Source organism: Seriola dumerili, unplaced genomic scaffold (assembly GCF_002260705.1).
Source record: "Seriola dumerili isolate Sdu_G_001 unplaced genomic scaffold, Sdu_1.0 BDQW01000226.1, whole genome shotgun sequence".
NCBI classification, from domain to species: domain Eukaryota; kingdom Metazoa; phylum Chordata; class Actinopteri; order Carangiformes; family Carangidae; genus Seriola; species Seriola dumerili.
This window is the reverse complement of record NW_019174481.1, coordinates 3,752,986-3,769,486: the sequence shown is the minus strand read 5'-3', so window position 1 is coordinate 3,769,486 and position 16,501 is coordinate 3,752,986. Positions and strand designations below refer to the sequence as shown.

The window sequence follows — 16,501 nt, the reverse complement described above, 5'->3', positions numbered from 1 at the left end:
GCACGACAACCAGTAATAGCAATTTAAATTTTATTTCACCAGTCAGAGCAGGAATAAAGGTTTATTATTTGAAAATGTATACTTATGGATATAAGATTTACCATAATTATTATAAAATGCATCTATAGAACAAGTGTCTCAAGTAGTCTGATTTGATTTGTTTAGGGAGACCGTTGTGTTGTATGAAAGCACGACGTGTATTTATTTATTTATTCATTTATTCTCTGTTTTTGGGGGTGGATTTTCCCTTTAAAGTCGTGCTGACAGCTGGCACCGCCCCCCTGTCCACCACCTCTGCTCCTATTGGTGGAGCGGAAGGTCACCTGCTCCAGCTACACACGTGCTGCTCCGCGCATTTCAAGATCAAGATGGCAGCCTCGGTGTGTCGGTGCTACGAGGTAAGACTCATTCATGCCCTTCATTGCAGCTCCCAAGTCTCCAGCGGATGATGCGGTGAAGGGAGAAGGCGCAGACGGCTTCGCAGTTCGACCTTTCCCGTGTGGTTGTGTTGAAGAGAGGAAGCAGAGTGTTTTTCATGCAGATAGAGCGCGAGATGTCCGTTAGTAAAGGCCTGGTTGATTCAGACGCACGGCACAGCTTCTTCTTTCACTAAAAACGTTTGATATTTACATTTTGGTTTTGGTTTTGTAGGAGTAAATATATCCGTGTGTCTGGGCTTGAACCGGGTTACATTTGGTCTAAAGTGAGCCTGTAAGACTCACGTAGACAGGCATCGAGCCATTGTTTGTGGTTATAAAACATAACAGGTATGACAGGTTCAATAATCACAGTATAACACTTAATCTCTTTTTTCGGTTAAGACTGACGTTACAGCAAATTCTGTGACCCATCAGATTCTGTAACCGGACTGGGGATTGAAGGTATCTTGTCAGTGCATACAGTTGTATCATAGTTAATCACAGAGTGTACTGTGGCAGCTGTTACCAAACATGGTGCCCTCACAGATTTTGTCCTGTGTGTGACCCACCAGATTCTGTTATATGTATGCAAAAGTTTGAGCAAATTACCTAATTTATTGATTGTTAAAGTAAAGAGGCTCATTTAGATATGAAATGAAAATAATATCTGTTTGATGCAGGGATTGTATTTAAAAAATCAACAAAGTAAGTAATTTTCCTTTTGCAAACAGCTGTGCTGAAGGATAAATTATATGAAATAGAATAGACAAAGTGTTGGCCAAATATTGCCAGGTGCAGTGCTCTACAGACCTATGCACTACAGTTACAGCTATCAAAATATGTGACTCCCTCTGTATTTAATATCTGTATATTATTGTCACAGTTTTAGTTAAATGCTATCAAAATGTATGACCCTATCTGAATATGGGGGTGCCATTTTTAGTAAAATCCATCAAAGTAAGGCCATGATCTGTGACGTGTCTTTCGTCATGTCTCGGATGAGATTGGAAGAGGAAAACATCCAAGTGATATTCAAATGGCACAGACGATCAGAGCTTCAGTCTGCTAAGATGGCTGGATGTTTTAATAGGGAAAAGTAAATGCTCTAGGCCTGACTGCTTGACTCCTACAGCGAAGGCTCTGGCAACTCGGTTATGATGTGGGTGGCATTTTCCTGTTGTATGTCTTTGCTTGTTATTGTGGGGGCAATACTCATTAGTAGCTCATTAACCACCTTTCATTGATTGTGCTTTCACTGCAGTGTTGGCAGAGCTGATATTTGTTAGTAACGGTGACTTTCTCTTCATTGCAGCTGGTTGGCAGACGTGCCTTGGCCCTGAGCTCCCGGTCTCTGGTCGCCTCAGTGTGGAGAGGAGATGCATACACGTTACACAGGAACCCTGCTGCACCTGTGCAGGTAAACACCAACAGCTCCCATTCACTTTTAAGTTGCACATACTCATTTATTTTCATAATTATCTTATTTCATACTAAATAGTACATGGACTCTGGTATATTCCTTCTTTCAACGTCCCAGAAAGATAAAGAGCGGCTTCCCAGTTGCAACATGTGGATAATCTGTTTGCTCTACCTTCTGTCTGTCCTTCCAACTGAAGTCCCACTTTCTGTTTGTCTCACTAGGTTCGATATGCTTCGGGACGTAAAGGTTTCTTCGGGGAGTTTGTGGATAACCTTCGTCAGGAGTTAAGTAAGAATCAAGAGATGAAGGAGAACATAAAGAAGTTCAGGGAAGAGGCCAAGAGGCTTGAGGAGTCTGACGCTCTCCAACAGGCCCGCAAGAAATATGTAAGAACATTATTCAGGCCATCACTGATTTTACATCTAGCAATATTCTATAGATATGACATATTACATATTAAACCTTTTATTTAACACTTACAATTTTTTAAGAACTAGGATTTGCTTTACGTTGTTTTTGTTTTTTTTCAACATGCAATTATTTGTTTTGATTTTCTAATTTCTTTCATTAGAAATCTATAGAGGCTGAGACAGTGAAGACTTCAGAGGTGTTTAAGAAGACTTTAGGCTCCCTGTCAGAGACTGTCAAAGAGGTAAGGTATCAGCACTTCCTCTGGTTTGTCATATTTTTACAAAGTGCATTGGCCACTGAGCCTTCATATCTGAACACACTGAACAAAATCTATACATATAGCCATGTCATACCGGATTCATTATATCTTTGATGGACAGCTCCAGTTTGGAAATTTTGTGCTTTTGTCTAATTAAATGCTTTTCCCCTGTGACTCAGTTACACAGCCACATATTTGATATTCCAATATGAAAATGTTAGATGTCAAAAGTTCAGTCTTTAATTAGCAAATAAACTTTTCCATTTAACTTCTGAAAAAGTCATGTAGGTTTTCTGTCATTGGGACTATAGGGTCTTGAGGAGGTGAGTCGCACTGACATCGGGAAGAAGATCAAGGAGGGTGTGGAGGAGGCAGCCAGGACAGCCATGCACTCTGCCGAGTCTGTCTCTAAAGGAGGAGAAAAACTGGGCAGGACCAGCGCGTTCAAGGCCATCTCACAGGTTAGTAATAAAAAAAAACACAATGCTGGTTAAAGCTGATTTGCTTTGCATCACTGACGGCGGAGCATCTCACCTGTACTGTACCTGTACATGTACTGTGATTTGAGGATGTGATTTGTTGTGATTTGTTGTGTTTTCAGTAAAGTTGAGAAAGTAAGTGCATAATATCAGAATGGCCAATGTTCAACAGTCAACACGCAACATACTAAAACCTAGACTGCAGACTGAGTCCTGTACTGAACAGTTTGGAGTAAATACTTTACAAGAACTATTACACCCCGGTTTGAATCAGAGTCTGTGTGTCTGTCTCTGTAGAGTGTGGAAACCATGAAGAAGGAGATAGATGTCGGTGATGCCGGCCCGTACAGAGCTCCCTCTCAGCTGAGGAAGAGAAGCGATTTCTCCTCTAAAGGAGCAGACAGCGACTCCAGAGTGTTCGAGGCCAATGAGTGAGTTGTTACTCAGACTTGCTTTTTCATAGCACCAGTTGTTGTAAACATCTCTATTAATGTGAGTGATTTGTGTGTGTGTGTGTGTGTGATGCAGAGAGGCTATGGGTGTGGTTCTCCACAAGGATTCAAAGTGGTACCAGCAGTGGAAGGACTTCAAGGACAATAACGTAGTTTTTAACAGTAAGAAAATCCCATTTATTTATTAGCTTGGATACTGTGGAATGAGTGTTATATAATAGCTCACCTACAGTATGCACATGTGTAATTTCCTTTGAAGGCAGCAGGTGGCACCAGATTCTTTGCAGTAGATTGCACAATAATCTACTACAGTTCAGGCATCAGGTGAGTGGCCCTTGTGCCCTCACAGGTGCAGATTTTATCCACCATTGTCCCTGAAAAGTGTGTGTGTGTGTGTGTGTGTAAATGTTTTTGTTAAACAATTTATCCTCAGCTATGTATTCCCTTTTTGTTTCCTACAGGATTCTTTGAGATGAAGATGAAATATGATGAAAGCGACAATGCCCTCATCAGAGCATCCAGAGCTGTCACTGACAGAGTCACTGGTTTCCTAGGTAATGCACCCACATCGTTGCTTTTACAGTTACTTGTCATTGTCATGATTTTATATATCTTTATCCCGGCCTAAAAAAAACTTGATTATTATTAACCGGAGCAAACTGATCTACATACAATGTAACTGACAATTTGTTCTCAAAACAGAATAAAAACCTGAAATCTTCTTTCATAGTCCATAGACCATAAATGACACGCTCTATGTTGTGGTCATAGTCTGCTTTTAGATAGACAGAAGCAGATAGAAGAAATCATAAGCAAAGTATATTCATGTGGAGTGCTGAGTGATCGCTTTGTTGTTGCCGCTGCTGATGTTGTTGGTGTTTGTTTTCCAGGCGGTCTCTTCTCCAAGACAGAAATGTCAGAGGTGCTGACAGAGATCGTGAAGGCAGACCCCACCTTTGACAAAGACTCTTTCCTCAAACAGTGTGAGAAAGACATCATCCCTAACATACTGGAGGTAAACAGACTCTCTCTCTCTCTCTCTCTCTCTCTCTCTCTCTCTCAGCGTCACCTGCTTCAGTCTCACTCCTCTCTGTTCAGTACTTTGGTATTGAGATGTTTCACTACTGATGGTTTTTGTTTTTTTTTACTCCAGTCTAGACGAGATTCAAAACTTGTGACTTCTCTTGTAAGAATTATTAATAGGTTTCAAAGCAAACTGAGCAGCAAAATACAAATTATTGATGTTAGGAAACACTCTTTGTCCTTCACAGTCACAGAATAAAAGCTGATTACATATATATACGTATATATATATAAAAATAGAGAAACAAGGAATTTGTGTTCATATTTAAATCAACTAAGCCAGTGATGGATTCAGGCAGGTAGTTGGCAGCTACATCAGTTAGAAAGTGGTCTATGTCACCTAATTGCACCAAATGTGGTTTAATGGAGTCAAGATCCATTGCGATCTAGGCTGCAAATAGCACTCCGCACTCCATCTTACCCTGCGACTTCATGGTTGCTTGGTGTCTGTTTACATTTTTAAAACTTGGTTTGAAAGTACAAGTTATAGTAAGCTTAAATCAGGAAACACTAATAATTTATAATGCCTTGTCACTGTCCCTTCTGCAGGCTATGATCCGTGGAGAGCTGGACGTGTTGAAAGACTGGTGCTATGAAGCTGTAAGTGAGACACTTTCACCTCTGCATCTGTATTTAATTAACCTAAAATGTTGGTCCATCCATTTCAGCTGGCATACAGGTATGTCCATGTGCCATTTTTCATGCCAGATGTGCTTTCTTGTGCCTGTCCTCAGACATACAGTCAGCTGGCCCACCCCATCCAACAGGCCAGAGCGCTCGGGCTGCTCTTCCAGTCCAAAATCCTTGACATTGATAACATAGATGTAAGTGCCTTTACAATCAAATGTCTAAAGTAATACCTGTAATTATCTTTTCTTTACTTTTCCCAATGTCTGTACACTAACCCTTGTTAAGTGTGTTCCTCTCATTTAATTTGTTCGTTCTTTGTCTCTCCCTGCCTTGTAGTTAGCGATGGGCAAGATGATGGACCAGGGCCCAGTGTTGATCATCACCTTCCAGGCTCAGGTCGTCATGGTGATCCGCAGCCCCAAAGGGGACATTGTCGAGGGAGATCCGGTCAGTCAGCTCATCACTGCTGCACCAGAATAGTGAATGTGATAGTTATAATTAGTCATGTCGGGGAAAGCGACTTGAAGGTTGAAATTAGATCAGCACTCAATAAAGTTCACACCCATGTTTATTAGTCTGAATTTCACTGGTTTGAAGTAGCAGTAACCGCCGGCTTGTTTTACTTCATGCAGCTAATGCACTAGTGTTAATAGTTCTATATGAATTAACATATTGCATATATTCTGTCTAAGAAGTTGCATCATACATCCTCATCACAAGCCAAGTCAGAAAGACGCTTAATTTAACCTGACCCTGTGCTCTTCTCCTCGCTCAACAGGAGAAGGTGTTGAGGATGATGTATGTTTGGGCGTTGTGTCGTGACCAGGAGGAGCTGAACCCCAACGCAGCCTGGAGACTCCTGGACATCTCCGCCTCCAGCACCGAGCAAGTCCTCTAGGAAGGAGGAACGCAGGTGAAAAGGTCCACGTGGGAAACATGAACTGAGAACAGGGACGGAAGATTCAAGGACGTGCCTGGAATACCTGCACATACTGACTCATATATTTATACATTAACATCTGAGGGCAGAGAATCCTGCTGTTACGCCACAGACTGTATTCACACACAGTATATATATAGTCATCCACTCTAAGGAGTGAAAATATACATGAACAAGGAGATAAAATACCGGTGTATGTGATATATCCATTAGAAAACTGTGTTCACCTACATGTGTGTGTAGTCTCTTGCACTGGTTAGGTCAGTGTTTGGGTCTCCTTGTGGACTGTGTAAAAACATGTACACTATAATATATTATTGACATAGATAGAACTTTTTCACCAACTGGCTAAAAGACGAGCCTGTGCCATTTCCCCCATTGTATCACCCAGTGGTACAGTTAGACCATACCCGCCTGGTGGCTGCATCCAAGACTCGTTTGGAAGAAAAAAAAAAAAAACGTCATAGTGCCTGTGACTTCACCCATTGGTCTCGAGGGGGACGTTTGAACAAGGACCATAAACTACTGGTTTTAAGGTTTCATGCTCACCGCTGTCTTTGTCAAGTGATGTACACAGAAAATTCAAATTTGGCCAGCAGCATGGAGCCTTGTTGCAGCAACCAACATTGCTGGGTGGGGCAGCATGAGAGACCTTTTTCATTAGAGCAAACGGGTCCCATGCTTCAAGTTAACAAGGCAGTCTATCAGTTTTCTTGACAAGAAGTCTACTCAGCCTTTGAAAGCAGTTGTATTATGCCTTCTGTGGATCTGGAGGGAGCTCTCTAAAATCTGATAAATTAACGCTTATTATTTTATCTATATGTCCATAGAGTAACCTCGCATTAGGCTGGAGACTTTTTTAAACAGACAGCCTGTGTTACAAACTGAGGCTGTGGAGCTTGAAAGAAATTAGCGTTTATCTAGCAGGAAGGCTTGAACAAAAGATTACGGGCATCCAGTGTTTTTTTTCGAGCTTGACCCCATACTGTGGATGAAAAGTCTGGATATCTCAACCGTTGCTGCCTCAATTTCAAACATTCAGTTTAGAAATATGTCTCTTGTGGGTCTCCCAACTTCATGGAAGTGTAATACTTAATCCCTAATGTACCACTTTAAGCCTGAATCGCAAACAGTACTTCCTGCAACTAGATTTATAATTTGCCTGTATCTGTGAGGGTCTTCACCTATGCAGACACCCAGTGTAATGTAAACAGACCTGCATGTCTACTGTCTGTATATCCTTTAGTGTGACCCCTTAATCAAACAAAACATGATTACATGTTTCTAATCGCCACAGAAACGCTCAAAAGTGGAGGTGAAATTAACTAATGAGATGCTGTTAGAGAGAAACGTTGTGGTTGCTGCTGCTTGGTTCCTGCCGGCATCAGAAATGTATCAAAAACTAGATACCTGTGCAACAAGTAAGATGAAGTTTAAACCCTGTAATAGCTGTAGCTCGGAGCGCTCAATGCACTACAACTTGAAAAACCACAAGCAACCAGAGAAAACACATCCTCGTGTTTGTATTTGTAGTACATTTTGTTTTCGCGATTTGCAGTGCATTAGACTCTGATTCACCATCAGAAGAAATGTATCTACATATCAATGAGCTCTTAACTCCTTATAATATATCAAATGTCCAGAACTGCTTCTCTGTAAGCCTGGGTGGGACCACATTCAACTATCGTCATCAGGGCAGCTTTATTGTTTGAGAATCATTTGCCATCTCATGTTGCACATTTTTCAGCTGTTGTCTTATTATCTAACTGTTTGGTTCACTGTTGTGTGCGTGGCGTTTCTAAGGGGTAAGCACTGAAGATGAAACCTCGAATGAATGACCTCATGACTGTACTCTTGTGTTGACTGTTTTTGACATTTATACTGTGTGACCATGCGGGTCTCTACTCGCATGTCACTGAATATTGAACACGTTGTGATTGATTACTGTATGTCTTTTCTTGACTCATTCACCTAGAAAGACGTCCATACCTGTGAGGAGAAGTTGATCTCCTGGTGATTAAATGCCATTAATGGTCAAACCATGTGAGATGGTTTGTTACTAACAGCACTAAAATTCATGAGTATCCCTGACGGTCACGCCGTGCTTGACTCTCATTCTCTTCGTCTTGAGTCTCGGTGTTTTGCTGATGATGTGTTATCCACTACATGGTTGTGTTATTGAGAGAAAGAAACAGGATGAATTATGCAGCTGAATTTTTCGCCACTCTCGGTGGCAAAAAATAAAATCCGCCAAACAGGGCAACGCTCACCATAAAATGTGCACTTTGAATCACAACTGGAAGAGGTGAGAGGACAAAACCTGCAGTGAAAGAGTAGGCAGGTATATTACTCTTATACAATTTATTTGGCACATTCTTTCTGCCCAGAGGACAAACCTGTTCCACGTTGGGCACTTCATGAGCTTCCCTACGGTGCCATTACGAGCCAAAATGTTATTCTTCGCACACAAAATACTATTTCTCATTATTTAAAGTTGAGATTGCCAAGATGTCCATACAGCCTTTCCTCCAGCATCACCGTAAGGAGAAACTTTTATAGTGTTTGTTCTATGCAACACTTTAACATCGTGGGCTATAATGAGCTTAACGGTCTGGTCATTTCTGTATATTAACGAATGCACAAATATGCTCCAGTCAGTCAACTGTGTAAGAGTTTTACAGGTTTAGTCTATCTATTAATGTATTAGATTATTTTTCTCTCTACTTGATCGGAATAAAGAAGAAATGAACAATTCCTCAGATTGGTGTACAACGAGTGACAGCTTCCTGACTTGTTAGAATATTTAAAAGAAATAAATCTGTTGTGTCATTTATGGTTTAGGAAATCGGAGGGTTTGCTTGTTCTTGCCACATTTTCCCACGATTAAGAGAAAATTCTCTGTACTGTACAGTGTATATGCATTTTGGAGATTTACACATTACATCCATCTTTCAACTACATTCATGATTTTATCTTTGAGTTGACCAAAGAGAAATATTCACCAGTTTTTCTATTTTTATCCAGTAATATGTTCATCTGCAGAATAAAGAGCGCTGTATTATGATTTGCTTCGTCCAAGCTTTCTCCGAGTCAGCAGCTTTGTATGCATTGTGTGTGGTTGTGTTCACAAGAGAAAATTAAACTCTGCACGCTGTGTGCATGTGTGTGTGTGTGTGTGTCCTTTGTTTTCTCATTTTAAAACTGACATGCTTTGATAGATGCCCGTGCATCTGGCCATTGACGCTGGTTGATAAACCTATGGATTTGGCAGTATAGGGATGATAGATCAGGCTTTAAATAACGCATGCCTGTAGATTCACACACAGGGCCAATATATGTGGGACCTCATCCCACTGCTGTCTGCTGTGATGAATGACTAGGGACGTCCCTATACTAACTAGCCTCCTTCGCTTCTCCAAAGTCTACTCTCTTCTCTTGACTCTGACTGAAGCGTGCTGAGAGTTCATGTCTTGTGCAAACAAAAGCTCAATCAAAGTTAATCCTTGTTAATAAATGGTGTCATTATCAAGTTTCCGCAGCACATTTTCACCTAGTTTCTTTTTTAATGTGCAGCACAAGTTATCAGTAACTAAATCACAGGTTAGAGTAAAATCATCCTCCTGGAAGAAGTCCCTGTTTTGCCCTCTGACCAGGCAGTTGGTTGGATGCACAAACACAACAGCCTGCGAGGAGGAAAGGCCTTGGAGGCAGTGCTGCACTTTGCTTTATCCACTACCCTAGTTATTACAGCACCTTCTTGGTGTCACGCGACCATGTATATACTGCACCAACATATGCTTTAGCCTTCAAAGGCTTTCAATGCAATGTATGCAGTAACATCAGTGCATTATGTAAGAGGGTATTTATATGTCCTGAAATTCATATTGCTTATTTGGATACTTCCATTTATCCTTGTGACTGTCTTGAAAAATATGGTTTGATAAGAAGCAACATACTTTTATGACACAGTTTGTGATTTGACTCCAACATAAATTATATTTAGGGATTCTCAGTCCTGAGTGAACTTGATACAAAGGGAAACCTTTGCTTGTACTCGGCATGCGGCACAGTCCTTGCTCAATGGGCAGTCATATATAAAAAATTAAAAAATGTATAAATATAAAATATAAATATACAAACACAAACATAAATGGACATAGTGGGCATAATAGCACAGATATGAGAAAGCTCAAGTGACCGACAAGCTAGTTTTCACATGGCTCAAGGTTTTACCAACCTAGACTCACCTGCTGTCATAAGGCCCAGGTATCCTATAGCGATGACCTATATCTGCTCCCTGAACCACAGCTTGACCTCCGAGTGTACCATCTAAGGATAGGTAATGGAAATGTTGAATTTCATAACCTTGCAGGTTGGAGACTTTTATCAATTATGACCCCAGCGGGAGACCTGCTGGAGCAGTGCTCAGTGTGATTTGATTATGAACCCCATCAGGACAGTGTTACAATCCACCGACTATTAATTAAACCTACGGGGAGATCCCATGCGGCCTCAGGCAGGGGATATGTGGATGCATACGAGCTGCAGTCTGTCCCAGTGTTTGTACACTTTTAATTGTGTCAATTAATTACTTCTCACAGTGAGTATCTGGAGCTTAGCCACGGGTGCAGTCAGGTTGCACCACTTATTTTGTTCTGCATCTTGATCATGTAATTTCCTGCAGCTCAGCAAAACTTGCAGTGCAGCTTGATGTAAGAAATCCCTTTATCCAACCTTATAACCCAGTCATTCTCCTGGAAAATGCAAACCATGGGACTTCCTTCATATTATAATCATTCAGAACAAAACTCAGTTTGTGGTGATACGAGAGAAAATGCTAATTTATTTAGCAATATGCATAAATGAAGTACAATATGAATTCACACTCACAGGCCTCTTAAAATGTTAAACGGTGTAATCTGTCACAGCCCCTCTGTTACTGCTACATTCCCCCAGTGTTTCCTGTTTGTTTTCCCTGTCTGTTTTTCCCTGTCTCCTCCTCTTTGTGTGGGTGTAGGTGTGTGCTTCTCAGCGGGGGCGTGGCGCAGCGCTGACTACCTGGCACACCTGTTTCTCATCACTCATCAAGCTCTGTGTAAGAACCCCGGCTCTTCACTCACTCATCGCCAGATTGTTCCGCTCTCAACGTGGAAGCCCTCCGGGCCACCGTCGCTCTCGTGAAAGAAACCTTATTTGATCGCTTGTCGTTGTTTTTTTGGGAAAATACTCACCGGTGTTTCTCCTCACTTCAGTCACTGCCAGGATCAGTGCTGTGCCTGCTCCTGCTGAAGATCCACCGCCATTACCTGCCGCAGTACTCACCTGTCGTGTCTACGCCGAATACTCACTCACTTCCGGACGCCACAAGCCTCCACCTGTATCACCTGTGGCTGATAGGGAGACCCGGTATGATTGTTACATGGGGTCAATTGTAACACAACCAATTTCACCAAACGTTGATAATCAAGGAGTCATGTGATTATTTCAGTGTTTACCCACTTCCTCCCCGATCCCACATGGAAACAGACGCATGCAGATTCTGTAGAGAAAAAAATGATTTTGGGGTTAGACCACACTCGATGGCTGAACCGCCTCATTTATCACTGATAACAGACCCATGCCTGCAAAAACTACATCTAGGCACTTGGAGAGATGTACAAAGTATATGGATATGTTTTTGGATGTATCTGAAAAATAATAATAATAACCATGTGTGGTATCTCAAGGCAACTAAACTAAATAATTCACATATTTGGGAAATAAGGCATGAATATGGCTGCAGTTTCTATTCTTGAAACGCAGCACTATGTAATATGAAAGATCAGTTTCATGAAGTTAGCTGCATTTCACCTTGTCCAACTAACTACTTGTTAACATGCAAAGAAGTGAGTAGCACTGCGGCAGCAGCAAAAGGCAGGGAAAAAGAAAACTGCTAATCTCAAAACTCTGACCAAAATGTATTTGTATCAAAAAAAATACTGAAAGCTGACATGGATGTCTGTTCGGATATCCAATTTTGTTTTACTTCTTTTCAAAAGTATTGTAATTGAATTTAAAATTAGACATATTCATGATTCTAACTTGTAACAAAGGAACACCTTGTATTTGACATCAACTCACGAGGTCTGTCATATTGTTGGAGTTTAGTTGGTGCCATTTGTAGTAAACAAATGTGGATACTTTGCATAAACGTTGGAGAACTCTAGCTCAAAAATTAAGTGAGTTATAGGTACTGAAGAGAAAAGTATCACAACCATACCAGGTCTCCCCTACTTTTGATTCTTGTTACTAACCGAAACATCTCAGAAATAAAAGCTGTTGAAGTTTATATCGACAAAAAATATAGTTCTCATCTTTCTTTTTTTTTTAAAAGGTGTGCAAAAGTTATTCTTATTTAAATAGGACCCTTCTTAGAAAACTATAGAAGTATTATTTGAGAATGAATAACGGCAAGATAGAAACTAATTGGCTCTATGTGAAGATACCATATTGGCTGCATGGCTATACGGGCCCCTCACTGTCCATGTCCCACGCTGTCCTCTTACATAATGCAAAAGCCACATACAACTCTCAGTGCTTTACTCATCCAGACGAAAAGATTATGTGTACAGACTGGACAGGGGAAGTCGTTAAGTGGGCAGGGAGAGAAAGGGAGGGAGGGAGGTGGGGCGGCTCCCTCAAAAAGAGAAGACTTTAAAGCCCCTGACAGAGCAGAGGAGGTGCTGCAGGATGTGACAAGAGTTCAGAACTGAAGCAGGCTGAGCGAGCCGGGAGCTGTCCGCGGTGCTGAACATCTGCTGCAGCTGCTGGACCATCATCATCATCATCATCCCTCTGTGTCTCTGATGACATGTCCTCACCTGTGACACCAGCCAAGAGAGTAAGTTCCCTAATCTGATTATCCTCCTCAGATTGTCACTAGATTGATGCCACAATCATCCTGTTGTTTGTTTGAAGAACTTGTGCATGTAACTTTGTGCTGTTGTGTAACTTACATGTCACATAATACTATGTGATCATTGTTGGTTCAGTCCTCTGTGGAAAATTCATATCAATGGTGTTTTTAAAGAATAAACACATTTAATGGATCACTTATTTACACAGGGATAATTCTGCTAACATGCCATGCAAGTGGAGAACCACACTATCACAATAAAACAGGCAATATCAATGTTGTATTTAAAAAATAAAAAAAATAAAATAAAAAAGCTTGTGCTTTCTTTTCCACAGTTAAATTAGCCACTGAAAAATATTAGCTGTATACTCACTGACAGATTCATCTCTGTTCTTTGTGCAAACCTTTCACAATAGGTAGGTAGTTCTACGCACTGCTGTTGCTGCATGTTGTTAGATAATGTCCTGCATTGTTGTGATCTTACAGTGCTGTAGTTTAAGACGTTTGAAAAGAAGATAAATAAATTAAGACAGCTGGTTCCTCCTGTTTCCCTTTTTAATAGCAAGTTTAAAATTCCTGTCTTTAAATCTCTGAACTGATTTCACTAAGTTCTGTGATATATACATTTTATTGCGTATTGCGTAAACATTAGAAAGTTAGAGAAAGTCTCTGGGATGATATAAGCAGAGATCACTACCAGCAGGGAAGTTTTGTGTGTGCTGAAATGTTGCATGAGGTTATTCACCTAACATTTTTAGATGTCATACAAAAGTTAGACAACAGAGTTCACTGCTTTAACTGTGAATAATTGGCCTGTTGTTTTTTTAGGCTGGCAGGCCTACATACAGGGTTTACTTTATCTTCTGACAACACAATTTCACAGTTTTTATTTGAAGAAGTCCTTGACATTTTCAAAGCTGCTGTCATAATCCACAGGTATAAATGGGAGGTATTACAAGTATAACAGCCATGAGGAACGCCATATGTCACTGTATGTGCACTGTCATCAGTATTCATTGGCTTGGCTGTTTGGTGCTTTTGTAAATCTTACTTTTTTTATTGCTGTTTTTAAATGGAAAACCGTGATTGCTTTTATGAAATTTTTCTCCATTTCACTTCCAAACAGGAGTCCGGTAATTAAAAATTAGGTTTTTACTTGTTTTTTTTTTTCTGTTTGTGTAAATCAGACATGGTCAGTGTGATTTATCTGCTGCTTAGGAACCAAAGCAGGTCTCTCAATGAGGATCGATGAGCCATGAAATTGATGTTGCTCATTCTTTTATATATCATTCAAAGCTGTATTTGCTTTGCTTCACAATGCAGCCATCCATCCCCGGCCTCATCTCTGTGGTGTTTATGTGTTTGTTATGACCTTGGTTTAACCCTTCTGAGATTTTGAGTGACCTGGAGACACACAGTGACCTCCCATGTCACCTAGATCTGCCACGGCTTCACATATCTGCTGTTTGCTTGTGAGTGAGAATGAGTTTTTGAAATTTAGTGCTTCGTTTGACTCATTGATTTATAAGAGAAAGTAGGTGTAGGCATAGAAAATGCTGGAGCATAATTAATGTCATCTACTGCCACTTTATTCTGCCACTCCTACTTCATGGGAAAAGTGATATTACCATTAGTCGTATAACTAATTAAACAGCGCTGAACGTTAATGTGCAGCTTCTAATTTCCAGTTAGCAGCCTTTAGCTGCATTAGCAACCTTGTTGTCAGTGTTTTACACTTACTGACTTATGCCTGTGTTATCCTGTTGTGTAAACTTCATGGCTACTTCATGGCTCTCTATTGACTATTGATTCTGTCTTGTTCGTTTAGCTTCCTTTCCCTCTGTACACACAGCCTGATGTAATCACAGGCCATTTGATAATTGATACTGAGGCTGGCAGTTTCTTTCATTAGGACTTCAAGTCCCCTATTAAAGCTTCACTCGGCCCTTTAGTTCCATCATCTGGAAAGCAGGGGAAGCTATCAACGTGTCTTTGCAAGGATCGGCGGGGTGGCAAGGAGGGAGTCGAAGCCTCCTGGAATAGAATCTGCTGACTGGGGAGTGCACCTACCACAGGAAATGTCTCTCCACTCCTCGGCCCATTAAAGAGAGGCTACTGAGAGTGTTTCTGTTCAAGAGTGCAGCAACTCTCCAAGGGTTTCCTCCACATTTTTCTCCACCGTCATCAGTGTCTGATTTATTTATCTTGTACTATGCTGTACCTGAGTTCAGGAGAGAGGTAGTGCCTCTGCCTCGTCTCTGTTATGTTCTAGCAAGAAAGATTAGAGGACTGGACAAGGTGTCTAATAACAGTTTTACAGCAAGATGTGTGTTGGCAGGGGCGATTCTAGGGGCTGTGGAACCCCTGAAAACACCTCACTTGGGGCACTGAAACAGTAAAAATCTATAGTCCTTGACATGTTCCAAAGCCCGTGTCCAGCTCTGAACCCCCTGAATCAATCTGACTTTTCCCTCCATTCAGCACTTCTGCCTGCTGGTCGTCTTATCTTTTCTTTTTTTTCCTCGTAGGTATCCTGGTGACTGATTCCCCAAATGAAAGGGTTCCTGGTAACTCAGGATAAAGATGAAGATTTAAAAATAGAACCATTCAAGTGATTTGAATCGTCCTCTGAAGCCCCACAACACGGATCATTTACAGCCTGCAAGCACTTTGATTGATCTATGGAACATCTTCAGTCACTCGACTGAGATTTATACTTCACTTTGTAATTACAATAAAGCGCCCTCTAGTGCTGCTATTGAATGACACTTAAATATTGACAAAGAAACTGAGGACAAATGATTTGAAGTTGAAGTGGTGAGCTCGGCTTTTGTATTGTTTGCCTATCTTGAGAGTGTATGTGTAAGAAAGAGAGAGAAAAAGATAGAGGGACACGTGAAGAGCAGCCAGTACAATCGAATCAAACATCGCTGAGCGTGCTGCAGCTCACTGCTCAGCTAACCAGAGGGCTTATGAATATGTGCTACTGATTTTCCTTGTGTTATTTCTGCTGGAAGAAGTTCTTTGCCCGGTGGTTGTGGGAAACACTGTGGTTGAGTTCAGTGTGTTGGCAGCTGCCAGATTTCACTATGCGGTCTTCGTCTTGGGTTTAGAAATCACACTCCGTGACAAAGATGACCCTGCGGTGCCATGCCATGCCTGATATCTTCTGACTACAAAATAAAACGTACACAGTAAAAAGTTTCACCCTTCAAAACATTCCCTCATTCCCAAAATGAGTGACGCAAACTACTGGGTTGTGGACTATGAGCTCTCCTCTCCGGCTCCACCTGGGTTCCCCAGGGGCCCGACAGTGCTGCAGCCCATGGCAGGGCACCCAGAGCAGGGAACAGCCCTGTGTTTCGTTGGCCTCCTCGTGCTGCTGCTGCTTTTTCTCCTCGTTCGCTGCGTCCGTATCTTGTTAGACCCCTACAGCAGCATGCCAGCTTCCTCGTGGACGGACCATAAGGAGGGGCTGGACAGAGGACAGTTTGATTATGCACTGGTGTAAAG

General features: G+C 41.3%; 2 protein-coding genes across 2 annotated transcripts; both read left to right on the top strand.

Moving 5' to 3' along the window:
* The first annotated feature begins 317 nt into the window (after positions 1 to 317).
* Positions 318 to 9,176, top strand: LOC111229042 (mitochondrial import inner membrane translocase subunit TIM44-like). Its single transcript, XM_022755199.1, has 13 exons — positions 318 to 398; positions 1,732 to 1,836; positions 2,061 to 2,225; positions 2,411 to 2,491; positions 2,821 to 2,970; positions 3,286 to 3,419; positions 3,517 to 3,602; positions 3,902 to 3,994; positions 4,331 to 4,455; positions 5,073 to 5,123; positions 5,258 to 5,347; positions 5,490 to 5,600; positions 5,932 to 9,176. The coding sequence occupies exons 1-13, from the start codon at positions 369 to 371 to the stop codon at positions 6,049 to 6,051; spliced, it is 1,341 nt and encodes a 446-aa protein (XP_022610920.1). The 5' UTR covers positions 318 to 368; the 3' UTR covers positions 6,052 to 9,176.
* A 6,695-nt stretch (positions 9,177 to 15,871) lies between these two features.
* On the top strand, positions 15,872 to 16,501 carry LOC111229043 (cortexin-1-like). Its single transcript, XM_022755200.1, has one exon. The coding sequence runs from the start codon at positions 16,224 to 16,226 to the stop codon at positions 16,497 to 16,499; it is 276 nt and encodes a 91-aa protein (XP_022610921.1). The 5' UTR covers positions 15,872 to 16,223; the 3' UTR covers positions 16,500 to 16,501.